The following is a 26,919-nucleotide window of genomic DNA, read 5'->3' as shown; positions in this document are numbered from 1 at the left end:
TAAAGAATATGCCTGCAATCGAATCCAGGGTTCAACCTCTAGGTCAGGAAGATCCCCTGGAGAAGGAAATGGCAACCCACTCCAGTATTCTTGACTGGAAAATCCCATGGACAGAAGAGCCTAGCAGGCTACAGTCCAAGGGGTCACAAAGAGTTGGACATGACTGAGTGACTAAAACTGGGGTTATTCTAGAAATTACATGAAATTTCTAAAAATTTAGTATGCTCTATTCTAGTTATTTCAAGGAGAAGGCAACGGCACCCCACTCCAGTACTCTTGCCTGGAAAATCCCATGGACGGAGGAGCCTGGTAGGCTGCAGTCCATGGGGTCTTGAAGAGTCGGACACGACTGAGCGATTTCACTTTCACTTTTCACTTTCATGCATTGGAGAAGGAAATGGAAACCCACTCCAGTGTTCTTGCCTGGAGAATCCCAGGGACGGGGGAGCCTGGTGGGCTGCTGTCTATGGGGTCGCACAGAGTCAGACATGACTGAAGCGACTTAGCAGCAGCAGCAGTTATTTCAAAATGTTGCATGTCATAGCAAATTTCTTATCAACTACATTATGATTGGATATTTAATCATGACTCTTTAAATCTTTCTGTCATTTATAGACAGTTGTACTCCACTAAATCTCAAATTATACTGAGGAACTGGTTAAGAAAGAATCTTAAGGAAACTTGATGACTTCATCAAAAGTTTAACAAGAGGATTAGTTACTGAGTGAACTGGTGAATACAGTTATAATGCTTATTTTTCTATCCGAAACATTACTTTTAATCTGTGTTTTCCAGATATAAAAAACCCTTCCCCTCAAACTAATTATGATGTACCAGCAATTTAATAATTACACCTCTGTAAGCAGGACTGAAATATTTTTCTTTTATCTCTACCTGACCCCTCCATGGACTGGAAACTCTTAGGCTGCCAGCAGCTTTATCAGATAAAACAGAAAAGCCACCTCCTGACAGGTGCAGGAGTCTGAAGGTACTTTGTAGGCCTCAATAAGAAGAATTTACCTAAGCAGAAATCTGTGACAAGTCATTGGCTTGGCTTTCCTGGCTCAGAGATACCTTTCATCAATTGATCACACTTAATTTGTGAAAAAATTAACCTTGATTTGACTATATTGAAGAAGGAAATAGCAGCCCACTCCAATATGCTTGCCTGAAAAATCCCATGGACAGAAGCGCCTGGGTGGGCTACAGTCTATGGGATTGCAGAGTCAGACATGACTGAGCGACCAAGCAGTAGACTACATTTTAAAAAATGAGGGTAATTTTAGAGAACAAGAGATGTTTCAGTGGATATCAAAATCTAACTCTGTTTAATGAGGTCTGTATCCCCTGAGACTCATTTCTTAGTTCCTTGCTGTTATGTTATATTGCTGCAAAGTTTAACTGAATTATGAGAAAGGCACTCTAAGTTTGTTTCTGAAGCTCAACTGAGTAACCTATCTTTGGATGAAGATCAGGTGCTCCATGACCTGCAACCGGGAGGTTAACACCCGCGTATTGTCATTTAAACATAAAGGCTCCCCTCATGCTGGGGAAAATTAAACCATACTAGAGATAACCAGCACACCCCACTCCAGTACTCTTGCCTGGAAAATCCCATGGATGGAGGAGCCTGGTGGCTGCAGTCCATGGGGTCGCTAAGAATCAGACACAACTGAGCGACTTCACTTTCACTTTTCACTTTCATGCACTGGAGAAGGAAATGGCAACCCACTCCAGTGTTCTTGCCTGGAGAATCCCAGGGACGGGGGAGCCTGGTGGGCTGCCATCTATGGGGTTGCACAGAGTCAGACACAACTGAAGCGACTTAGCAGCAGCAGCAGCAGCAGAGATAACCAGCATAGTAACACTAAGAAACTGGGCTAGGTGCCTTTTGAACAGTGCCAATACACAATTTCCCTTAAACATAAGGATTGGTACAGAACAGATTAAGACGATCTAGGATATAATGGGTCACACCTAATGGAAGTTCTTGACTTAAATTCTTCAGTTCAGTTCACTCACTCAGTCGTGTCCGACTCTTTGCGACTCCATGAATTGTAGCACGCCAGGCATCCTTGTCCATCACCAACTCCCGGAGTTCACTCAAACTCACGTCCATCAAGTCGGTGATGCCATCCAGCCATCTCATCCTCTGCCGTCCCCTTTTCCTCCTGCCCCCAATACCTCCCAGCATCAGAGTCTTTTCCAATGAGTCAGCTCTTCACATGAGGTGGCCAAAGTACTGGAGTTTCAGCTTTAGCATCATCCCTTCCAAAGAAATCCCAGGGCTGATCTCCTTCAGAACGGACTGGTTGGATCTCCTTGCAGTCCAAGGGACTCTCAAGAGTCTTCTCCAACACCACAGTTCAAAAGCATCAATTCTTCGGCGCCCAGCTTTCTTCACAGTCCAACTCTCCCATCCATACATGACCACTGGAAAAACCATAGCCATGACTAGACGGACCTTTGTTGGCAAAGTAATGTCTCTGCTTTTCAATATGCTATCTAGGTTGGTCATAACTTTCCTTCCAAGAAGTAAGTACTTAGGACTTTACTAATACTGCTAGCTAAATTGTTCTCTGCATTACCAAAAGTGTGACTCTGGCTCTGAAAAAATGAAGTTCCATAGCATACCAAGATCAACAATGGTAATAGTGTAACTCTAATTACGGGAAGAAGAAACAACAGGGAATATTTTCCGGGACCATAAAAAACTATTAAGACAGGTGGTCCAGACACTTTTGGCTACTGCTGAGTAAGGCCTAGACTAGTAACAGCAGATAGAGCGGCCTGTCAGTGAAATCTTTCCCAGACCCAGGAATAAGCACTCCCAGTACCAAGGGACAAAACGGTCATGAAATGCCCCCAAACCATAGTCAAATGTATGACCTTGAATGGGCCAAATTGGCACTTGCGATATGCCTCTTCAAGGACTAGGTCAACGGCCACTGCAGCCACTGACCTTCAACACACCCTGAAAGGAGTTCAGGGTGGAAATCAGAATTGCGACACACTGTGCACTGGGAAAAACCAGCAGAACTGGCCTGCAGATAGATACTTTCAGGAGGAGATTTTATGCGCCCCAATTCTTGCATCTTCTCATATCTAGAAAAGCACTAAAATCATTAACAGTGTCAACTGCTTTGGCCACTAAGGACAGAAATGTAACTGAAAGTCAAAATGGAATAGCAGTGGTTCAAATATTCAAGGTAATACTAGGTGACATTATGTATGTGATTACAGACAAGTCCTTGTATTGCTAAGAATTTCAGTCTTCTGAGCTGGGTCAAACTTGAGACACTACCAGCTATTTTCAAAACAATGCCTGCTAATAGCTGGTATGTGCACCATTATGGTTTCAAGGTATCCTCTTGCAACTATTAAATTTTTAGAAAATGAAATTGCATTAGATCAGATATTAGCAGAAAATGAGACATGTAGTGACCAACTATGGAATGAGGTTCGTGGCATTGTACAGGAGACAGGGATCAAGACCATTCCCACGAAAAGCAATGCAAAAAAGCCAAATGGCTGTCTGGGGTGGCCTTACAAATAGCTGTGAAAAGAAGAGAAGTGAAAAGCAAAGGAGAAAAGGAAAGATATAAGCATCTGAATGCAGAGTTCCAAAAACAGCAAGAAGAGATAAGAAAGCCTTCCTCAGCGATCAATGCAAAGAAATAGAGGAAAATAACAGAATGGGAAAGACTAGAGATCTCTTCAAGAAAATTAGAGATACCAAGGGAATGTTTCATGCAAAGATGGGCTCGATAAAGGACAGAAATGGTATGGACCTAACAGAAGCAGAAGATATTAAGAAGAGGTGGCAAGAATACACAGAGGAACTGTACAAAAAACATCTTCATGACCCAGATAATCACGATGGTGTGATCACTCATCTAGAGCCAGACATCCTTCAATGTGAAGTCAAGTGGGCCTTAGAAAGCATCACTACAAACAAAGCTAGTGGAGGTGATGGAATTCCAGTTGAGCTATTTCAAATACTTAAAGATGATGTTGTGAAAGTGCTGCACTCAATATGCCAGCAAATCTGGAAAACTCAGCAGTGGCCACAGGACTGGAAAAGGTCAGTTTTCACTCCAATCCCAAAGAAAGGCAATGCCAAAGAATGCTCAAACTACTGCACAATTACGCTCATCTCACATGCTAGTAAAGTAATGCTCAAAATTCTCCAAGCCAGGCTTCAGCAATACGTGAACCATGAACTTCCTGATGTTCAAACTGGTTTTAGAAAAGGCAGAGGAACCAGAGATCAAATTGCCAACATCCACTGGATCATCGAAAAAGGAAGAGAGTTCCAGAAAAACATCTATTTCTGCTGTATTGACTATGCCAAAGCCTTTGACTGCGTGGATCACAATCCACTGTGGAAAATTCTGAAAGAGATGGGAATACCAGACCATCTGACCTGCCTCTTGAGAAATCTGTATGCAGGTCAGGAAGCAACAATTAGAACTGGACACGGAACAACAGACTGGTTGCAAATAGGAAAAGGAGTACGTCAAAGCCACATATTGTCACCCTGCTTATTTAACTTCTATGCAGAGTACATCATGAGAAACACAGGACTGGAAGAAACACAAGCTGGATTCAAGACTGCTGGGAGAAATATCAATAACCTCAGATATGCAGATGACACACCCCTATGGCAGAAAGTAAAGAGGAACTAAAAAGCCTCCTGATGAAAGTGTAAGTGGAGAATGAAAAAGTTGGCTTAAAGCTCAACATTCTGAAAACAAAGATCATGGCATCCGGTCCCATCACTTCATGGGAAATAGATGGAGAAACAGTGGAAACAGTGTCAGACTTTATTTTGGGGGGGCTCCAAAATCACTGCAGATGGTGACTGCAGCCATGAAATTAAGACGCTTACTCCTTGGAAGGAAAGTTATGACCAACCTAGATAGCATATTCAAAAGCAGAGACATTACTTTGCCAACAAAGGTTCATCTAGTCAAGGCTGGTTTTTCCTGTGGTCATGTATGGATGTGAGAGTTGGACTGTGAAGAAGGCTGGGTGCCAAAGAATTGATGCTTTTGAACTGTGGTGTTGAAGACTCTTGAGAGTCCCTTGGACTACAAGGAGATCCAACCAGTCCATTCTGAAGGAGGTCAGCCTGGGATTTCTTTGGAGGGAATGATGCTAAAGCTGAAACTCCAGTACTTTGGCCACCTCATGCGAAGAGTTGACTCATTGGAAAAGACTCTGATGCTGGTAGGGATTCGGGGCAGGAGGAGAAGAGGACGACAGAGGATGAGATGGCTGGATGGCATCACTGACTCGATGGACGTGAGTCTGAGTGAACTCCCCAAGTTGCTGATGGACAGGGAGGCCTGGCGTGCTGAGATTCATGGGGTCGCAAAGAGTCGGACATGACTGAGCGACTGAACTGAACTGAAGTGACCAATAGCTCCTGTAATATAGATGTTAATAGCACATCTGAAGTTAAAATCTACTTAGATAAAAGCAAACAATTGGCTACCTGGCTATATATAAGTCTCCCCAAGGTACACAGACTGGCATTCAGGCTTACACTCCCAAATTCCTCAGGGAATGAGATTTATTTTGTCTATTAAAATTCTAGGTGTCACTCCTCCAACTACTTCTAACTGGGTCTTTTACACCAAAATAGAATGCCAAGGGATTGAGATTTTAATCATACAAGGTTCAGATCCAAGACCTGGAACTCAGAAATATGTCCAATTCAGTGCCTGTTCTCCAAATTGAGGGACTGTGCCCAATTTTAGCAGGGAGTGGCCAGAGCCAACGTCGTCCAGTTCCTTGAATTGAAACTGAGCAGGCTCTGTGGGGCTCCAGGGTACAAATCCTTTCTGTGTCCCCCGATTCTTGTTTGTAGGATACAAGCTTCATTCAGCCTCTATGACCTTCCCTGAGTTCTAAAGGAAAGATTCAAACAGTCGCTAACCAGGGAAGGGAAGGGACACAGAAACAGGGGAGGAGCAGTTAAGCAGTGGTGCAGTCTCAGAGCAAGGTCCTAGTTCCTCCTCAAGGACTACGAATAACAGTACTTTTGAGTTCTTCTGCAGAAAATAAGACCCCCGTGCAGGTGGGGAATGGTAACTTCAGGCTGAGTGCTAGATTCCTGGAGCAACTGCCCTGTTACCTCACTACCAACCAATCTTAAAAGAGCCACACACCGTGCAGCCCCCACCCCAAATTTTGCCTTCCTTTTCAGGGCCCAGCGATGACCATCCTGTTGGGCCTCCTGTTTGGCTCTTGTTTTTGTCAACTGCTTACAAGGTTTACCTCTGAGAGGATCCAACAGTTTCAGACTAAACTCATGCTACTCTGAGGGAGAATGCTGGTTTTGGGTGAAGACTACCTCGATTTAAGCCAGGTGGTGAGAGACTTCTACTCTACTAGGCAGGACTATTCCCACTCTCAACAGGAAGTATTTGTAAAAGAGATCTCTACCTCAACTCCCAGGAAGTATATTGAGTATAAAGTCTCTCAGGGGGGAATTGTTAGGGGAAGCACTAACTGAAACCACCCTCCAGCCAGGCACCTAGTAACCACTTGCATGAGTTATCTTACAACAGGAGGTCCTAGTTAAGGAATGCAGAAGTAACAAGATATCACCAACTAGAATAATTTAGGAAAAGTTAAAAGGAGAGAGAAGACACCAGTCCATACATCCTACCAAACTCCTAGAATCCTTCTCACTGGAAGCCATCTTGGCTGAGAGATGCACATGCCATTTGGAAGGACCTCATGTGAAGAGTTGACTCATTGGAAAAGACTCTGATGCTGGGAGGGATTGGGGGCAGGAGGAAAAGGGGACGACAGAGGATGAGATGGCTGGATGGCATCACCGACTTGATGGACATGAGCCTGAGTGAACTCCGGGAGTTGGTGATGGACAGGGAGGCCTGGCGTGCTGCAATTCATGGGGTCGCAAAGAGTCAGACACGACTGAGCGACTGATCTGATCTGATCTGAGTTAGAATGACTGGCCAGAGACAAACAGGAAACTAACCTCATTACCATAAAACCAGAGACTGCAGGCCACGTGGCAGAGCAGTTCTCCTGGATTCCCTTACCCTGCCCTTCTCTCTTTCCTTCTCTCTCTGCCCCGGCATCCCTTCCCCATAAAGTCTCTTGCTTTGTCAGCACATGCGTCTCCTTCGACAATTAATTTCTGAGTGTAGACAAAAGCCCACTCTTGGGCCCTGGAAGTAGTCTCCCTTCCTGCAACAATAATGGCCACATTTTGCGAGCATCTTATTGGCATCCATGCATGCAGACCCCAGACACATTTCTGCAGAACCACCCCAATGTTGCCTTCTAGGCAGGTGCAAGGAAAAAAAAACACACTCCACTGTCCTGTGTAGCCGGAAACCTAAGTGAAATCACGCCAGACCTAATTAAGAATATATTATGTCCCCATCCTAGCCCACTTGCCATCCTCTCTCTCTCATAGAAATCTGAATTTATGAACTGCCCTTAAAAAGTATTTAACTCCTCCATGTTTTAATTACCATGGTACTGATCACTGGGAGTAGCAGGGAGATGGGTAAGGGACTATCAAAAATGTCCCAGGGCTCTATAAAAAGCACAGGATGAAATTATGTAGAAATCTGAGGAATTATTTGAAAAGTCAGTCTAAGGCAATAGAGATTCAGAATCAGATTTAGAATCAAACAAAAAAACTGAGGTCCCGAGTAGTCTATGGACTGACTTATCTAAGTGACCTAATAAGTTAATTAAAAAAAAAAAATTAAAAAAAAAAAAAAAATGGAGAATTTCACTCCAAAGCTAACATTCATTTCCCATTACTATATTCTGCCTCTCTCCCCTCCAAATCAGAGTTTGCTCTTAGAATACCCTAATTAGCCCATCTTTATGCCTAAATTCCTATCAGTAACAACTAGTTCATCTGAAAAAGGAAATTTCTCAGGAATCTTTTTTTTAGCTTATTTTTTAACGTAAGCACACTGGGGAAGACGATTCTGATAAATCAATGATTTGTTTAACACTGCAGGTAAATCTGCTCATCATATGTGAAGCAATGAGTTTATTCTCAGAGGTCCATGGAACTGAGAAAAGAGGAAGACAAGTGCCAGGTGATGTCAGTGACGAAAACCAGGATGCGCCTGGGCAAGATATTGCTGTAAGGCTCTCTGGGCACGTGGCCTTGGTCCCCAAATCAGAGCTCCAACAACACCGGACTATGGCACTCAGGTCTACCAAAGGTTAGGTCTGAAGAAGGATGGACACCCAATGGGAAATCTGTCTAAGATCAGACATAGACCCATGCCAATCTTAAGGTCACAGCATGCTGGAAAGGCTCAGTGTGTTAGCCAGAGGGCCATATAACAGGAAACATGTGTCCAAGTAAGCTAAAGACAAGGGTTCAGGGCAGACCAAGCAGTATACATCCCAGTGCCAGTCAACAAGAGAGTGCCTGGTTAGATGTCAAAACTTCAGAGAGATCCAGTGCCAACCGAGAATCAGGAAATGAGCAGGAACCCACTGTGGAGAACAGAGCTCCTACTAAGTCAGTGTCAAGTCCTAGGGACCATTTAGAGACTCAATATTTAGGTATAAACTTGGACTCTCCTGAGTAGGAAGACATTAGGCAAGAACTAGAAGCAGCTCTACTGATGTGACAGGCTCCCTGAAAGAGGAAGTGGGCAGTCACCATAAGCACTGACTCCCACTCAACAGCTCTTCTTAATGTATACCCAGGTTGTGATTAGCAGCTCCTTAGGTGACTTCGATTTAGAACCTGAGTTCTGAGGAATAAAAGTCCTCAGCAGAAAAACTAGGCTGAAAACAATCTTGGGTGTGATATACTATTCAGAAACTAACTTTGGAAAGACTGGTGTTTGTTGCTATGTTTCTCAGACAGTTTTCTGGTCTGAAACACCAGTAAGAATACCTTCAGTTTAGGTCCTCCCAGGGCTATTGGACCTGTATTCAGGTCAAGAAGCAACCATTAGAACCGGGTATGGAACAACGGATTGATTAACAATTGGGAAAGGAGGATGTCAAGGCTGTATATTGTCACCCTGCTTATTTAACTTATATGCAGAGTACATCATGCAAAATGTCGGGCCGATGAAGCACAAGCTAGAATCAAGACTGCCAGAAGAAATATCAACAACCTCAGATACGCAGATGATACCACTCTAATGGTAGAAAATGAAGAGAAACTAAACAGCCTCTTGATGAGGGTGAAAGGAATGAAAAAGCTGGCTTAAAACTCAACATTCAAAAAACTAAGATCATGGCAGCCGGTCCCAACACTTCATGGCAAATACTGGAAACAGGGACAGATTTTATTTTCTTGGGCTCCAAAATCACTGCAGCCATGAAATTAAAAGACACTTACTCCTTGGAAGAAAAGCTATGATAAACCTAAACAGTGTATTAAAAAACAGAGACATCACTTTGCTGACAAAGGCCCATATAGTCAAAGCTATGGTTTTTCCAATAGTCATGTATGGATGTGAGAGCTGGACCATAAAGAAGACTGAATGCTGAAGAACTGATGCTTTTGAATTGTGGAGCCAGAGAAGACTCTTGAGAGTCCCTTGGACTGCAAGGAGATACAACCAGTCAATCCTAAGGGAAATCAACCCTGAATGTTCATTGGAAGGACTGATGCTGAAGCTCCAATACTTTGGACACCTGATGTGAAGAACCGACTCTTTGGAAAAGACCCTGATGCTGGGAAAAGTTGAGGACAGCAGGAGAAGGGTGCCACTGGGATGGTTGGATGGCATCACTGACTCAATGGACATGAATCTGAACAAACTCCAGGAGATAGCAGAGGACAGAAGAGCCTGGTTTGATGCAGTCCATGGAGTCACAAAGAGTCAGACACAACTGAACGAATGAACAACAACAGGGCTACTGTCAACAAACTTTCACAAACTCATCAAAACAACAGGCCCCAAAAGCAGCTCCCAAACCCTGTAAACCTGCATAGACAACAACTTAGAGAAAGTCCTAAGAGTCTGATTTCCAAGAAAGGAAATATGAGACTCTGTGGAATCTTCCAAATCTGGAGTCTGGAGACACCTGCCAACTGTACCAAAAAACCTGGAGGGTCTTCTCTCAGCCTAGCATTTCTCATCCGTGCTCAGAGAACTAGAATTTGGAGGGATCCTCTCCATAAGCATGGATTGGATCAAGACATTTCTAGAAGATACAGCCATCCCAGAATACTCTCCAAGTGGAAGTCACACAAGTATCATACCAGTGGGTTGAATCAAGTCTGTCCTCATAGACAAGAGAATCCTGACATAGAAGCCCTGAATTTCCCAGAACCCAGCAAAATCCCTGAGTCAGGGATGTCAGAAAGGCTCTCAGGGCTGCTTTCAGATCACTGTAAGAGGCTGGAGGCAGACCCTCCAGCAAGAGAAAAAACCTGGTCTAGACACCCTAGAGTCAGTTTCTAGGGTCTCCCTTAATTTGAATTTAAACGGCTTTAAGGCTCCCTGGGAAACAGGAACATTAGACTAGGAAAGAACCACCAGATACCTCCCCTCCAGGGACCCCAAGCTCTCACCACTCCATGGTCCCCTCTGTGGCTTGCTGCTGCTGCCACCATCCCCACCCCTTGCTTGTCTTACACAAGTGCCTGAATGGGGGCTTCCTCACTGTTCTGTCCTCCCAGCAGCCACTGAAGCCAGGCACCTACCTCTTCCACTTCCTCTCAAAGCTACGGTCATGCCCTCAGCCCTGACACTTGCACAGTGAAGAACAGTCTGTCTGCTTGCCTGCTGATGCAGTGCTCTACTGGGTGTGGCCCCTCAGGCCTCCAGTCTTCTTGGCCTGTGGCTGACAGGGCTGCCCAGGCCCACTACCCCTTTCTCCCAATCTGCAACTTGTACCCCTCTGACCTGGCGCCCCTAATACATTCAAGTTCACACAAGGGCGGCAGGAGGTGGAGACAGGGGTGAGAATGAGTACCTTCTTTGATTCCAAGAATATAAAACCAAAGCAATTTATCAAATTCTAAGGAAGCTAATAAGTTTAAAAATGCTCATCAAAATGCACAAATACAGAACTCTCCCCTAACTCTTACCCTAAGAGTAAGTTGAGGGATTTGCCTTGTAACTTTCTAAAAATTCTACAGATACTCAAACACTGAGTGGGAAACAACTGGAAAGAATTAATAAAAAAGACGTGGCCTCAGCAGCCCCACCAGTGACTTGTGTGAGTGAGCTGAAGCTGTGACCCTCTTTAACTCAAGTCTGCAAACTAATCACCCACAGCTCTTGTTAACAACTGACAAATTGATAAACGCGGGAGAGATGGTTCACATGTGGACATTCAAATGCTCACTTTCTGTGTGAAGCAATAATGTTTTTCACAAACTGCGACACTAGGCAGAAGGCTTTCTCTTTAATTTGGGACAAATTTCTCCAGTTCACAGTTCCACACCAAATATCCCTGGCTTCTGTGAGAGGAGCTCAGGCCCTGTGCAGTCAAGCAAACATGGACAGGCCATCGTGTCAAGTTATTTCATTTCTCCACACGTCAAATGACTTCCCTCTTTTCTGCCTACTAAATTCTTACTCAGCATTGGAGACCCTGCTTACATTTTCCCTCTTTAGCAACACCATCTCAGCGTCTTCAAGCTCCTTGCCTTGTACTTCTAGCCCTCTAACTACACTTTGATAATACCTCCTATCACATGTGTGGCAATTTTTCTGTGTAAGGCATGCTCAAACATTTTGGGTAGGAAAGTAAATTAGAACTACCTCTTTGGGAGAGCGTTTTGGAAGTGTGTGTGAATGTGGCAATGTATTAATACATACCCTCTGGCACAACAATCCCACTGCTGGGACTCTGTCCTGTGTGTATACTCACACATGTAAGCAACAAGGCTGTTTTAACACTATTTGCTATAACAGAAGAAATGACTGAAGCGTGGTTCATGGGTATGGTTAAATAAATACAACAGAGTACTAGAAAGCTGTTCAAAAGAATCAAAAATCTCTATATATACTGGTATCTGAAACTATTTTCCCAAGCTCATTTAATTTGTTTGATAATGTTTTTTCCCCAGCTTTATTTAAGTATGAATGAAATGACAAATGAATAGAGAATTTGACTTAACAGTTCAAATCAGCCCACTAAAAGGATGTGTCTGTCCCCCGTCTCTCTCCCTCTTCCCAAGCCCATGTATTTTGTTTCCCATGGCCGTTACGCAAGTGAAGACAAATTTGGCAATGGTTTTCACTGGACTTGAGGTATGAGATGAAGGGGATCAGAAAATGTCATCCCAAGATGTAAAAATAGGCCAAAGGACGTTGAATGAGATTTGGACTAGAATCCTCTCATTCTAAGTAGGTCTGATAACCTTCCCATGTGGCTGGAAACCTGATGTCTGTCTGACCTTGACCAATTCTTTTAAATGGCTTATTGATTTTCGCGATGGAAGTAAAGCGGTCTAAATATGTCACTGTCTTGGGAAAATAAATTCAAAGGGCTTTGAAGAAGCAAATGTCAATGTTTTAGGTTCTTTCATATTTACAGTAAAAACATCACAAATCTTCAAAGATGTCACACATATGCTGCTTATATAACACCTTTGAGAGGGAAAAGGTTTTCATCTAAAATGATCTGAAGTTTTGTATAATTTTTTCCTCTCTGAATAAATGAATCAGTTAAAGCTATCACTAGATGACAGCTAGGGATGATTTTTATACTTTCGTTTATTTATTTATTGTTCTCTGTACTATAGCTTCTAAATTTTCTATAACAAAAACATATTCCTTCCTTTTTTAGCTGTAAGATTTTTTTAAGCAAAATGGATAAGTCAGCCATCCAATTGTAGATAGGCGACAATCTAAGATATTTTCTGGAGATACCTAAATCTCCCCCGTTAGTTTCAAAAGCTTCAGGGACAAGATCTTATTTTATTGTTCCTTGGAGCCCCAGGGTCCGGCACAGGGCCTAAAATACAAGCTGCATGTATTAAGAAGTGTTTAGCAAACCAATTTTGGATATGGCCACTAACCCAAACTCTGGTATAACCTCAGGAAGGTAAAAAAGGAAATGAAGTGGCAGGGCTCTCCTGCCAGCAGCTGACCAGGACTCTGAAAGAACATTCCTTTGGAAAATGGTACCCCTACTGAGTATACGCCAATCACCCTGACAGATATACATCAGCCCACATTCTAGCTACATGTCCACTGCTACTAAAATCTTCCCGTAAGTCCTCTGTCCTCCTTCACCTAGCTCCCCTCATTTCCACACTGCCTCTGAAATTGAACCATGCTGCTTCACCCGGATCTTGCACTGCAGGAAGCTCTAAAGACTAGCATTATGATGTCCCACTTGTGTTTCTTGTAGAGATGTCCAGTCCACTGCAATACTTAAAGAGAACCCACCCATGAGAAGTTCATTTCAGATCTCACTACCACTGTAATAACTCTTCTCAGAGCAAGTAATACATTTTAATTTTATGAACACTGCGAATTTTAGTAATTGATCTGTTCTCTCTCTCTGCTTGAAGCAAAGAGCCAAATCTACAGGCCTTCTTTAGAAACTTTGCAGGACCTTACAACATACATGTCTGTAAGATAACTTTCTCTCCAGTTTCCTCTTATTATTCTTTCCTCCCTCTATAGGACCCCACTTCCTGCATCTTTTTTTTTTTTTTTTTCAAGTTTCATTCAGGATGAGGCAGGGGTATAAACAAACCAAAAAGCTAAGAATTAAATACACCATGTCGTCCAATTCCAAGTATGCTTTAGACATTTTCACCCATCTATCTTGCCTGCAGGACAAGAAAGTAAATGTCAGCACCACCCTTCTTGTTGCTACAGCCAAGGGGTGCGTTTGTGACAAGAAAGTCTGACTGAGGACCAGAGACACTTTCCTTCCCACTTCCTGCCTACCAGGAAGGTAAAAAAAGTTAAAATACACATGATGACAGGAGTTAATGGTATGCTTTGATGTAAAGCATAGTAACATCAAGGTTAAGAGCTCAGACTCTGGGGCCAAACTACCTGGGTTCTAATTCTGCCCACTCCTCTCCACTCAGTGGCTAATCTTGGGCTCCTTAACTTGACCTTTCTTGACTTAGCTTCATTTCCGCATCTGTGAAATGGGAACAATGCAGGTACTGACCTCACAGGGTTATTGTGAGAGGTAAATGAGATAATACACGGAAAGTGCTTAGATCAGTGCCTGGCACACTGTAAACGAGAGCCAGGACTATAATAGGCCCCTTCTGTTTTCAACTAAGCCAGGCCACACAAAGTTTCAAGTTGGATTAAAAGTAGTATTTCTCACTGTAAATTAGGTCACTGACAGATTATTTCTAGGGTGATCTTATTTTAGTTTGGATCTCATTTACAAATCAGTGTGGAGTCTGAATAGTAGTCATTTCTTAATAATTTGCTTTCTGACTTACTGAACAGGAGAAAGCAGTAAGGTCAGACAACAAAAATGGTTCCTGAAAGTGTATTTCCAATTGGTCACAGAGTGATCCCTAAACCACACCCAGGCAAATACACAAAAACACATCACGTCCGTGCCCCTCCAGCTGTAGCACAGACGTCACTGAATGTCTAGAGATGAAAAACTTCATGAATGGCTTCTCAGGACCTTCTTTGAAATAAAGTACTCTGTTCAGTTATCAAAGAATAACTCTGCTGTGTTGATTACTTGAGGTCCTGATTTATACATAAGTTTAGAAAGCTGCCATTTCCCACAAACGCACTTAGAAGGCAAATTCCTCATCAGACTCCATTTCTAAAGAAACAGAGAGCCCAATCCTAGCCATGTCCCACCTTTGCTCATACCAGAGCCAAAGTGCCAGCAAAGTCACACCCAGTCCACCAAAATTCAAGTCCCGGGTGACTATGTCATATATGCGAGTGTGTACAGAATTTTCAAATAAAATGACTTGAAACTACCACTGCATGATGTCGTGAAGAAAGAAAACTGGATGAGATGAAAAGTTGAACAGCTTGACAAAAGTTTAGAAAAATCAAGAAAAAAAATCAATCACTGAAACGACTCTCTCCTAATCAAGGTTACTTTGAAACTGGATGTAAATAGATACATTTCAGTCTGTAATATACTGAAGTTACCTGAGACCAGGAAGAAAAAAGCTGAGAGTATGTCTGAGCCATTTCTCGTCCATTTCCTACGTTTTCTGTAATCACCTACCCAATGAAGGCATGAATTTGTTACAGTATCGAACTGAAATACGTCAGTCCCTTTTAAATACTTCTTTCTCCGTGTCCCAGAAAATATTCTAGGGATCGAAGAAGAAATGAACAAGGAACATTCGCCAAAAGAGCTCCTTTGAGGAAATCTCACGCTTTCCAGTTTAACTCGACAAACTCACAGAGGGAGTAAAGCAAAGGGCTTGTATAGCACTATAAAGTGACACTTCCGAATAGTAATAACTGAGATTACCCTGCCGCAGCCTAGATTCTTCTAGTCAGGAGCTCAACTACAGTTTCCTAAAGGCTTTTCCCAAGATCTTAAGGTCAATTTACTGCTCCCCTGTAAAGTCCCAAAGGAGACTCGCTCACCCACCCCACCCTATAAGCAGCGCACTTCCCGTTCGTTTTGGCCGGTCAAGAACTCAAACTTGACACTGACACACAGTGAAGAAAAAAAAAAAAAGAGGAAGTGGCTGAAGAAAAAACCATTTCAAGACTTTTTTTTTTCCCCCTAAGGGAGATCAATGGCCCTGTCTTCCAGGAAAGCGTCAATGGGACGTAGCCATCACATCGATGGGAAAGTTGCAGCGAATGACAACGCTGAAAAACCGAGGGTGAGTCCTCTTTAAAAATGAAAATTTTTAAATTCCTCGAAAATCTTGCGATCTGTCTCCTGGAGCGAACGCAACAACTCCCACCCTGGTGCGTCGGTCGCGAAAGCGAGGCTCGGGGCGGGGTACGTGCCTGACCTGCCCTGCCAAGGGGCAGAGGGAGCGCGGGGCACCGCGGCCGGCCCGGGATCCCCCGAACACCTCCCTTACCTGGTTTGACTGGTTTGGGTGGCGGCTTCGACATCTCTCTTCCTGGAGAGGCTGATTCTGAAGACTACGCACGAAAAGTCAGCCAAACGCGCCTCCAGCCGACACTCTGAGCGCCTCAGTTTCTTTTTGTCTGCTTTGCCGCGGTGCCCCTTCAGGGACCTGTGTCTACTCTCGGCAGCCGGACAAGCCGAGGCAGGCAAGGCAGCTCAGCGAAGTGCCCCGCCCCGCCCCGCCCCGTGGCCGACCGAGCTGTCTGGAGCGCGCGGCCCCGTAGACGAGGAAGTAGCCGCCGCCTAGCCGAGCGCTTATTGGCTCCCCGGCTGCCCGCTTCGCCGCAGCAGGAGCGCGGGCGGCGCGCACGGCTGCGCGCCCGGAGGCAGAACCAGGCGGAGCCGGACGGGGAAGCCCCAGGCTCGCGCCGGCCTCGCGCGCCCTGATCGGGAAAGGGCCGGACAGGGTAGGACCGCGTGCGCGCGTAGGCGCGGGGCCACGCACGCCGGAGGCCCGCCCCCAGCAACGCCGGCCAGAGCCTGCTGCCGCGTCCGCTCCAGGTGGTACGGAACCTAGGTTGGCCTTCTCTACCCTGGGCAGCCTCTGACCCGGAAGGGGAGCGGGGAAAGAGGCTGTGCCCCTCTTGGTTAACGAGCTTCGGGGGTTGCGGCGGGTTAGTGACAGGCGCGCGCTTAGCGATCGCCTGTGCCACTTTGCTCGGGAGCAGTCGAACGAACTAGCGCCCGGTGAGTACCTACCTGACTCCGCCGCTCCCCGCCACACAGACTCGATGGGGCCTGGAGGTGTTTCCAGAGTGTTCCTGCGCTGGAGCCTGAGCCTGGCTGTGTCTTGCAAGCTCTGTTAGGCTATCTACCACCCTAAATGGACTGATAAGTGGCCTGCCCAGGAGAAAGTGTTGTCCTGATGGGGTACTACTCTCACGCCCCCTAATAATCCTTAAAATGGGAGTCGGTCTTCTGGAGACCATACAGGTTTTGGGGAGAAGTCACTGGGGTAGGGGTGAGGTCTTGATCCCTACCGGAGGAGGCAGTCTTCTCCTCTAGCGTTGAGAGTGACTAACAGAGCCCCTCGTTGTTGCCTGTTACTGTACAGCCTAAGAATGATTTTCACATTTTTTTTTTAGATGGATTAAAAGAAGTCAAAAGAAGTAGAGTTTGTGGTACGTGGAAATTATATGAAATTCAAATTTCAATGTCCATAAAGTTTATTAGAACACAGCCACGCTCATTTGCTTCTGAATTGCCTGCGGCCACTTTCACTTCCTAACGGCAGAGTTGAGCAGCTGCCCACGAAACCCCAAACATTTACGGTCTAGAACTTAGCAGAGCAAGTTTGCCCACCCCAGACCTAGCAGGTTGAATCTCCACTGGGAGGCAGGGGCTAGAACAGACAAGAAACGCAGTGGGCGAAAATTTAGAATAGCATAGGCAATATGATAAATCACTTGTATTTGGGGGGAGGAATAAAAATTGAGAAGAAAAAACCTTGCATGCGAGTCTATGTAAAATGAAGCTTCGAAGTCTACTAGGAATTAAGTGAAACAGTGATTCCAAGACAAAGGGGCAAGGGTTGTGTATTCGGACAGGCAAGCCTTGGTGTTTACCAAAAGGGAGCAAAGTTTAAAAAAAAAAAAAATAGTAGAAAAAGACTTCCCTGTCACATAGAAAATAATCAAAATGTTGAAGAAAATAAATTGAGTGAGAAGTCCTGGAACATTTCACTCTTCTAGAAAAACCAGGCTGCTGTTTTAACTGATTGAAAAACCTTTTTAGTTTTGTCATCATCCATTCCAACTACGGAGTTGCTAGCTTTCTTATAATCTGCTGATTCTACACATGCCACCTCTGACTGTTTTGCAGTTTAGTATACAAAATGTACACTGTTTAGTAGTGAAATAATTTAAATATAGAGATGGAAATACCAGACCACATTACTTGCCTCTGAGAAACCTATATGCAGGTCAAGAAGCAACAGTTAGAACCAGACATGGAACAACTGGTTCAAATTGGGAAAGGAGTCCATGAAGGCTGTATATTGCCACCCTGCTTATGGAACTTATATGCAGAGTACATCATAAGAAATGCTGGGCTAGATGACTCACAAGCTGGAATCAAGATTGCCAGGGGAAATAACTACTGCCTTTAATGATAGAAAATGAAGAGGAGCTAAAGAGCCTCTTGATGGAGGTGAAAGAGGAGACTGAAAAGGCTGACTTAAAACTCAGTATTTAAAAAACAGATCAAGGCATCCGGTCCTATCACTTAATGGCAAATAGATGGGAAAAAATGGAAACCGTGACAGACTATTTTTTTATTTTCTTGGGCTTTAAAATCAGATAATGACTTCAGCCATGAAATTAAAAGACGCTTGTTCTTTGGAAGAAAAGCTATGACAAACCTATTAAAAGCATATGACAAACAGCATATTAAAAAGCAGAGACATTACTTTGCCAACAAAGGTCTGTCTAGTCAAAGCTATGATTTTTCCAGATGGGGCACAGAAAATACCCCACCAATAATCAATCAATCAAAGTAACATCTGTTATACAGGAGAGCCTCACAATTAAGGCAGCACACGTACAGCATCCTTTCTCTGCTCCTGGTAGTAAAGTGCTTTTTAGCAGCTTTGAAAGATGATTAGAAGTTAACTCATTTGGTTGAGTTTTGTTTCTAGTTTTGTTTTGTTCTTTGGCTGCACCGTGTGGCTTGCAGGATCTTAGTTCTCCCACCAGGATCCAACCCCAGGCCCCAGCAGTGACAGTGCTGAGTTCTAAACCATGGAGCACCCGGGAATTCCCTCTGGTTTTTCATGTACTGTATGTGTGCTCTTGAGCAAGTCACTCCATTGCCTGGGCCAGTTTCAACTTGTGTAGAATGAAGGAGTGTGGACCATGTGATCTCTTAAGATTGTATCTCTCCAGGCTTGAGAATTTAGGCTGTGATAAATTATCCAAAAATAGGTGAGCTGGAAGCAAGAAACAACAAAGTCTGAATTTTTTTGTTCTTATTTTGCTAATTAAGGACATGAATCTACTATTACCTACTGCCAACATAATTTTGTAGGAAAAAGGACATGTTTTAAAAGTGTAAGATGTTAAGATGTAAGAAAGCTACTATCTCAGGATAAAGGGCAGCCTTTCCCATCCTAAAAAAGGATAGTTGGCAGGCTTGCACTGACATACTGAAAATAAGAATAGGGTAAAATATAATTCAAAAGCAGAAAAATTACAATGTAAAAATTTATTTTATAATACTCATTATATGTAATTGTTCCCTTGATACACTTTGGCAATTTGGATGGGGATAAATATATTCAATATTATGCAACTCCCAGTAAAACTCAGATGTCCAACCTGATGTATTATTTTATTTCTGTCACAGTCACATTCTTGTCTCACATAGGCTAGTAAATGAAATTGGAACCTCACCTTACCCAGTTGCACTCAATTTGAAATACCCGTTGTTTCCAGTATTAAGGGTGGTAGGGATTGGTTCCAGAACAATACCCACCAACCCAGGAATGCCAAAATCTGCAGATGCCCAAGTCCCTTACATAAAATGGCAAAGTATTTGCATTTAACTTATGCACATCCTCTCACGTGCTTTGAATCATTTCTAGACATGTAATCCCTAATAAAATGGACATGCTGTGGAAATAATTGTAAATTCAATGCAAATGCTATGTAAATAGTTGCTGGTGCAGCAAATTCAAGTTTTGCTCTTTGGAACTTCCTAAATTTTTTTCCCCAAAATACTTTCAAACCAGTGTTGGTTGAATCTGCATCTGTGGAGCCCTCAGACACCAAGGGCCAACTGTGTTCTGGAAGAGCTGAAGAAAAGCCAAGGAACGCCATCCCTCTCTCTACCAGATTTCTCTCCCTACTATCCCCACAGAGGGAGTCTGGACACAGGTCGGGGTAGGAACTGGGAGGGCAGCCAAGACTAGCCACCATGTACCCAGGGTGGCATAGCTTAGATTCCTAATCATTCCGCTAGAACAGTCAGGAATAAAGAGCAGCATCAGTCAGAGACAACCTTCTAGAACCATTGTGCTAAGGTTCCCTGCTGCTGGGCTTCATCTTCTCACTTAAAGAGATGACAGTGGTCCTTGGAATATCCACAAGAGTACTTTGGTAAATCTTAGGGGGCCATGTATTAAACTGCCCTCCATCCCCCAGACCAGGGGTCAGCCAGCAGTGGCCTGCAGCTAAAACCCAGCCCTTTGCCTGAACACTTGTAACATTTTGTAATAGGAAACACTCATTCTGAAATCCAGTAAGGGAAATGTTATCCCAATAGAAAAGGAATCCCATTCTTCTCATTTGTAGACATGCATTACAAAAAAAAAAAAAAAGTACTCAATTATTATTATGTTTTGGCTTCTGTCAAAAAGTTTGTGGAAATGGTTTCTCTCTTGTAAGTTCTTAAATAATAACCCTGACTTTGCTTCCTGGCCCACAAAGCCTCAAAGATTTACTCCCTGGCCCATTACTGAAAATTTTTCTACCCTGGCCCTAGAGTGAGGAAATAGCACCCTTAAAGGGAGCACCCTTTAAGTGCCTGGAGCACCCTCCAGCCTCTGGCCAGCAGTGACTTTCTCCCCATTTCAGGAGAAAGAGGCCATCTCAGCCAACTCCTTGCCTTGGGGTTAATGGGTCATTCTTGGGTGATTGAGTCATGTAGGTGAAGAGTCATCTGCCTGAGGGGAGCGTGAAACTCTGTAATATGCCCCAGGGCTCTGCAGCTCTTCCCTGCCCTTGAAAACAAACCCTCAGGGATGTGTGCTTGGCCATAGGGGCCCTTTTAGTTCCCTTGACTTGGCTCTCGGGCCCTGAGTACTACCCACCGTTGGCGCTTAGCACGAGAGTATGGCAGAGGGAAGCTGGTACTGTTTGAAGCTCTCCTATGGAATGTGGGTAATCCAAGGAGGGTAACCCAGAGTTCAGTAGCATCTTCTCCTTCAGCTGGCCCTCCTAAGTTAGGACTCTCTCTTTTATCTCTTTGGACACCTAAGTGATATGCCTTCGATTTTTTTTTAATTTTAGGAAGACGTGATTTTCAAAGCTAATTATGAAAACATTTGTCATTGGAATCAGTGGGTGAGTAATTTTTCTACCAATAGCTGGTCAAGATACTCAGGATGTCCAAAGGGTGTTGCCATGTGAATGTGGTAGGAGAAGGAGAAGCAGTGAGAAGGAAAGAGAAAAGAGAACAAGCCACTATTGAATTTAAAAGAGTTAAGTATTGGCTACGTAGATGCCGAGAAATGGGAGAGTTTCCTGTAAACAGAAACAGGAGAGTCAGTACACAAAGTCTACCTGCTTGACTTTATTTTCTGAAGCTGACACCAGCGGCAAGGCCTCATCAGATGCTACTTTGGTTTGGGGTGATATATCATTCTCCACACAGCTCCTCCACTGTGACTTAGAAAATCTATGGTTTCTTTCCAGTTATGCTCAGTTTTGGACATGTGGAATGAGGAACCACTTCACCTCTACTCGTTTTTCCACATACTTTTTTATCTTGAAGTAGTTCTTATTGCTGTGGCATGATTATTAATCATTTACCCCTCTCACTCTTAGAAGTGTCCTAAATTATCCTAAATTATATGGTCACCCTACCCATGTAACCAGAAGTGGGCATTCAAATAAGACTACAGCAACTCAAGAGGACATTGTTTGTTTTGCTAGTGCATTATATTCATCTTTCTTCTGAGTACTTTCACATTATGTATAGTCTAGTTAATAAAATAGTTAAGACTATTGAAATTAAAAGTTTGTGATTTGGGCGAGATCATCATATAATTGTATTACATTACTATAGTGAGTCATCAGTTAGAAGTAAAATTGAGTGAATTAAATGCCAGAACTTTGCCTGGACTTACTCCCGTCTAATTAGAATGAAGTTCAGTTTTTCTCTGCCTTGGCTTCTCTTGTCCATCCCTTGCTTTCCATGCTCATTGCCACCATCCTAATTAAAGCCCTTATATTCCCTGATTCCAGTCTCCTCCTCTTAATCTGTCCTACATACCTCTACCAGTTTAATCTTTATACAAAATTTTTAGATTATTTTCTCACCTGATGAATGATATCCAGTGGTTCCCAATTATTTAAAATGCAGTCTGAATTTCTGGATATATGAGGACCATCCAAAATAATGAAATGTATAAGCATCAGGGGCAGGCAGGGTACAGGAAAGATTTGATGTAGGAGCTTAGGGGTGTCACCAAAGACTCCATTTCTCTCTGTGTCTTCCTCCTTTTGAATTCATCTAAAGTTGGTTGCATTATTTGGTCACAGGAGACCACCAGCAGTTCCTGGGACCTCGTGCTACTTCTGAGCCTAGCACTAGGGCAGGGACTTTGCTTCCCCTAGGTCAAGGGTCTCTTAGACTTGACCAGCTGTGTCACATACCCACAGTCACAGTCAAAGGCAAAAGCAAGGAGACAGCCTTGACTGGTTTAGGCCAGTGAGGCCCTGCTCTGAAGCTGAGAGCGGGTCACTCCAAACCAGACCTTGGGAACAGGGTGGCAGGAGGGGGAGCCCGGGGAGGCCACTACCAGATCCACTACAGGATCCAGTCCAACCTTCATTCCGCATACGTTCGAGTAAACGCCCCTCATCTCAGTATTCCAGCCCTCCATGTGGAAATCTGGGTCATGCTTTCTTGTCATGTGCATTACTCCCTAAGAAAGCCTCTCTTCACTGTCTCTTCCTCAGCATGGGCGAGGATTTTGTTTTACTGCTGCTGCTGCTTCTGCAAAGCCCTTGCCAGACTCAGCTATAGTTCCTGCCTGCCTTCCTCCAAATGCACTGTGCTGTATCTCAGTTCAGTTCAGTCGCTCAGTCGTGTCTGACTCTTCGCGACCTCATGAATCGCAGCACGCCAGGCCTCCCTGTCCATCACCAACTCCCGGAGTTCACTCAGATTCATGTCCATCGAGTCAGTGATGCCATCCAGCCATGTCATCCTCTGTCATCCCCTTCTCCTCCTGCCCCCAGTCCCTCCCAGCATCAGAGTCTTTTCCAATGAGTCAGCTCTTTGCATGAGGCAACCAAAGTACTGGAGTTTCAGCTTCAGCATCATTCCCTCCAAAGAAATCCCAGGGCTGATCTCCTTCAGAATGGACTGGTTGGATCTCCTTGCAGTCCAAGGGACTCGCAAGAGTCTTCTCCAACACCACAGTTCAAAAGCATCAATTCTATGGCCCTCAGCCTTCTTCACAGTCCAACTCTCACATCCATACATGACCACAGGAAAAACCATAGCCTTGAATAGACGGACCTTTGTTGGCAAAGTAATGTCTCTGCTTTTGAATATGCTATCTAGGTTGGTCATAACTTTCCTTCCAAGGAGTAAGCGTCTTTTAATTTCATGGCTGCAGTCACCATCTGCAGTGATTTTGGAGCCCCCAAAAATAAAGTCTGACACTGTCTCCCCATCTATTTGCCATGAAGTGATGGGACCAGATGCCATGATCTTAGTTTTCTGAGTGTTGAGCTTTAAACCAACTTTTTCACTCTCCACTTTCACTTTCATTAAGAGGCTTTTGAGTTCCTCTTCACTTTCTGCCATAAGGGTGGTGTCATCTGCATATCTGAGGTTATTGATATTTCTCCCAGCAATCTTGATTCTAGCTTGTGTTTCTTCCAGGCCAGTGTTTCTCATGATGTACTCTACATAGAAGTTAAATAAGCAGGGTGACAACATACAGCCTTGACATACTCCTTATCCTATTTGGAACCAGTCTGTTGTTCCATGTCCAGTTCTAACTGTTGCTTCCTGACCTGCATACAAATTTCTCAAGAGGCAGGTCAGGTGGTCTGGTATTCCCATCTCTTTCAGAATTTTCCACAGTTGATTGTGATCCACACAGTCAAAGGCTTTGGCATAGTCAATAAAGCAGAAATAGATATTTTTCTGGAACTCTCTTGCTTTTTCCATGATCCAGAAGGTGTTGGCAATTTGATCTGTGGTTCCTCTGCTTTTTCTAAAACCAGCTTGAACATCTGGAAGCTCACGACTCACATATTGCTGAAGCCTGGCTTGGAGAATTTTGAGTATTACTTTACTAGCATGTGAGATGAGTGCAATTGTGCGGTAGTTTGAGCATTCTTTGGCATTGCCTTTCTTTGGGATTGGAGTGAAAACTGACCTTTTCCAGTCCTGTGGTCACTGCTGAGTTTTCCAAATTTGCTGGCATATTGAGTGCAGCACTTTCTCAGGATCATCTTTCAGGATTTGAAAGAGCTCAACTGGAATTCCATCACCTCCACTAGCTTTGTTCATAGTGATGCTTTCTAAGGCCCACTTGACTTCACATTGCAGGATGTCTGGCTCTAGGTGAGTGATCACACCATCGTGATTATCTGGGTTGTGAAGCTCTTTTTTGTACAGTTCTTCTTTGTATTCTTGCCACCTCTTCTTAATATCTTCTGCTTCTGTTAGGTCCATACCATTTCTGTCCTTTATTGAGCCCATCTTTGCATGAAATGTCCCCTTGGTATCTCTAATTTTCTTGAAGAGATCTCTAGTTTTTCCCATTCTTGTACTTAAAATTTGCTGCCCTGTGAACTAATTACCAGACCACCTGACCTGCCTCTTGAGAAATCTGTATGCAGGTCAGGAAGCAACAATTAGAACTGGACATGGAACAACAGACTGGTTCCAAATAGGAAAAGGAGTACGTCAAGGCTGTATATTGTCCCCCTGCTTATTTAACTTATATGCAGAGTAGATCATGAGAAATGCTGGGCTGGATGAAATACAAGCTGGAATCAAGATTGCCGGGAGAAATATCAATAACCTCAGACATGCAGATGACACTACGCTTATGGCAGAAAGTGAAGAACTAAAGAGCCTCTTGATGAAAATGAAAGAGCGAAAAAGTTGGTTTAAAGCTCAACATTCAGAATACTAAGATCATGGCATCCGGTCCCATCACTTCATGCAAATAGTTGGGGAAACAGTGGCTGACTTTATTTTTCTGGGCTCTAAAATCACTGCAGATGGTGATTGCAGCCATGAAATTAAAATACGCTTACTCCTTGGAAGGAAAATTATGACCAACCTAGACAGCATATTAAAAAGCAGAGACATCACTTTATCAACAAAAGTCCGTCTAGTCAAGGCTATGGTTTTTCCAGTAGTCATGTATGGATATGAGAGTTGGACTGTGAAGAAAGCTGAGCGCTGAAGAATTGATGCTTTTGAACTGTGGTGTTGGAGAAGACTCTTGAGAGTCCCTTGGATAGCAAGGAGATCCAACCAGTCCATCCTAAAGGAAATCAGTCCTGGGTGTTCTTTGGAAGGACTGATTTCCTTCTTCCCAATATTTTGGCCACCTGATGCAAAGAACTGACTCATTTGAAAAGACCCTGATGTTGAGAAAGATTGAAGGCAGGAGGAGAAGGGGACAATACAGGATGAGATGGCTGGATGGCATCACTGACTCAATGGACATGTGTTTGGGTAAACTCTGGGAGTTGGTGATGGACAGGGAGGCCTGGCGTGCTGCAGTTCATGGGGTCACAAAGAGTCGGACATGACTGAGCAACTGAGCTGAACTAAGTATTCACTTGAGACTGCAAGGAATAAAAAAATTTCTGAAGGATTCAAGGGGCATCCATGCACCCTGTGAAACTGAATGCTTGTGTGAAGATATTCATTTTTCTAAGGAAAGGTTTTATAACTTTCATCAGATTCTCACGAAGTTCCTTGATGTTAAAAAATGTAAACTCCCTGGGTGTTAGAGTTGAACTTTAATCTCATCTCCAGTTGTTACCTTAGGCAAGTTTTTATGAACATACAACTTTTCAACCCTTAGTTCCTCAACTGGACAATGAGAATTTTAATATCTATCTCTTGCAGGAGGGATTCTCCACTTGTTGGAGTAATTATAGACAGCTTTTTTTAACTCCTCCCTAGCCAGATGATGGTGGTGGTGGTCACTAAGTCATTTCCAACTCTTGCAACCCCAGTGACTGTAGCCCACCAGGCTCCTCTGTCCATGGGATTTTTGAGGCAAGAATACTAGAAAGGGTTGCCATTTCCCTAGCCAGATACCATGTTCTAAATACAGTGACCTCTCTTGTTACCTGTCACACGAAAAACAGACTAAAAATTTTTGTCACACTGGAAAAATGGACTAGAAGTTGTGCATTTATTTGGGTTTTGTGAACAAAAGTACACCCATTTCCTTCCCCATATACCAGGATGGAATCTGCTCCATCTGGACAGTCTGGCCCTGGGGTTGGAGAGCACATACAGGAGGCTGTGGGCCTCCTGGTGCGAGGTGGTTATGAGCATACTGAAGGAGAAGAGTTGAGTCTTAAGGTGTCAGCTCACCAGGATGGTTGCAGACTAATAGGTTCTAGGCTCAGACAGGTTAAATTCTCCCCTCTGCCCCTGCCTGAAATCTCTCTGACCTAGACTACCTTCTAGCTGGTCCGTCTCCTCTGAGTCTAAAAAAAATGGGGTGCTTATTTTTCATTGGCTCCAGCTAAGTCAGTGAAGAAAGGCAGAGGAACCGGAGATCAAATTGCCAACATCCGCTGGATCATGGAAAAAGCAAGAGAGTTCCAGAAAAACATCTATTTCTGCTTTACTGACTATGCCAAAGCTTTTGACTGTGTGGATCACAATCAACTGTGGAAAATTCTGAAAGAGATGGGAATACCAGACCACCTGACCTGCCTCTTGAGAAATCTGTATGCAGGTCAGGAAACAACAGTTAGAACTGGACATGAAACAACAGACTGATTCCAAATAGGAAAAGGAATACGTCAATGTGTATATTGTCACCCTGCTTATTTAACTTCTATGCAGAGTACATCATGAGAAACGCTGGACTGGAAGAAACACAAGCTGGAATCAAGTATGCCAGTAGAAATACCAATAACCTCTGAT

The 26,919-nt window shown here is 43.8% G+C and overlaps 2 protein-coding genes across 10 annotated transcripts in view; one reads left to right on the top strand and one right to left on the bottom strand.

Moving 5' to 3' along the window:
• OSTF1 (osteoclast stimulating factor 1) overlaps nucleotides 1-16,238 on the bottom strand; it is a 61,192-nt gene extending 44,954 nt beyond the window's left edge. Inside the window, exon 1 of one of the 2 annotated variants that reach the window (XM_019966076.2) lies at nucleotides 16,001-16,238. In XM_019966076.2, coding sequence (XP_019821635.1) covers nucleotides 16,001-16,034 — 34 coding nt within the window. In that variant the 5' untranslated portion in view covers nucleotides 16,035-16,238. The remainder of the gene's footprint in view (nucleotides 1-16,000) is intronic. The other variant, XM_019966075.2, reaches the window with a different exon arrangement.
• A 124-nt stretch (nucleotides 16,239-16,362) lies between these two features.
• The window catches only part of NMRK1 (nicotinamide riboside kinase 1), a 29,238-nt gene continuing 18,681 nt past the window's right edge, over nucleotides 16,363-26,919 (top strand). For 4 of the 8 annotated variants that reach the window (XR_002181264.2, XR_002181263.2, XM_019966081.2 and 1 more), the window contains exons 1-3: nucleotides 16,367-16,737; nucleotides 17,136-17,171; nucleotides 21,057-21,110. Coding sequence is in view for 6 of the 8 variants with exons in the window: in XM_019966081.2 (XP_019821640.1) it covers nucleotides 21,082-21,110 (29 nt within the window). In the remaining 2 variants the exon portion in view is untranslated. Of the gene's footprint in view, nucleotides 16,738-17,135; nucleotides 17,172-21,056; nucleotides 21,111-26,919 lie in introns of all 8 variants that reach the window. The other 4 variants (XM_070794668.1, XM_019966080.2, XM_019966079.2 and 1 more) reach the window with 4 other exon arrangements.

This window comes from Bos indicus, chromosome 8 (genome assembly GCF_029378745.1).
Source record: "Bos indicus isolate NIAB-ARS_2022 breed Sahiwal x Tharparkar chromosome 8, NIAB-ARS_B.indTharparkar_mat_pri_1.0, whole genome shotgun sequence".
NCBI lineage: Eukaryota > Metazoa > Chordata > Mammalia > Artiodactyla > Bovidae > Bos > Bos indicus.
Note: the sequence above shows the minus strand (reverse complement) of the source record. Positions and strands in the feature narration are given on the sequence as shown.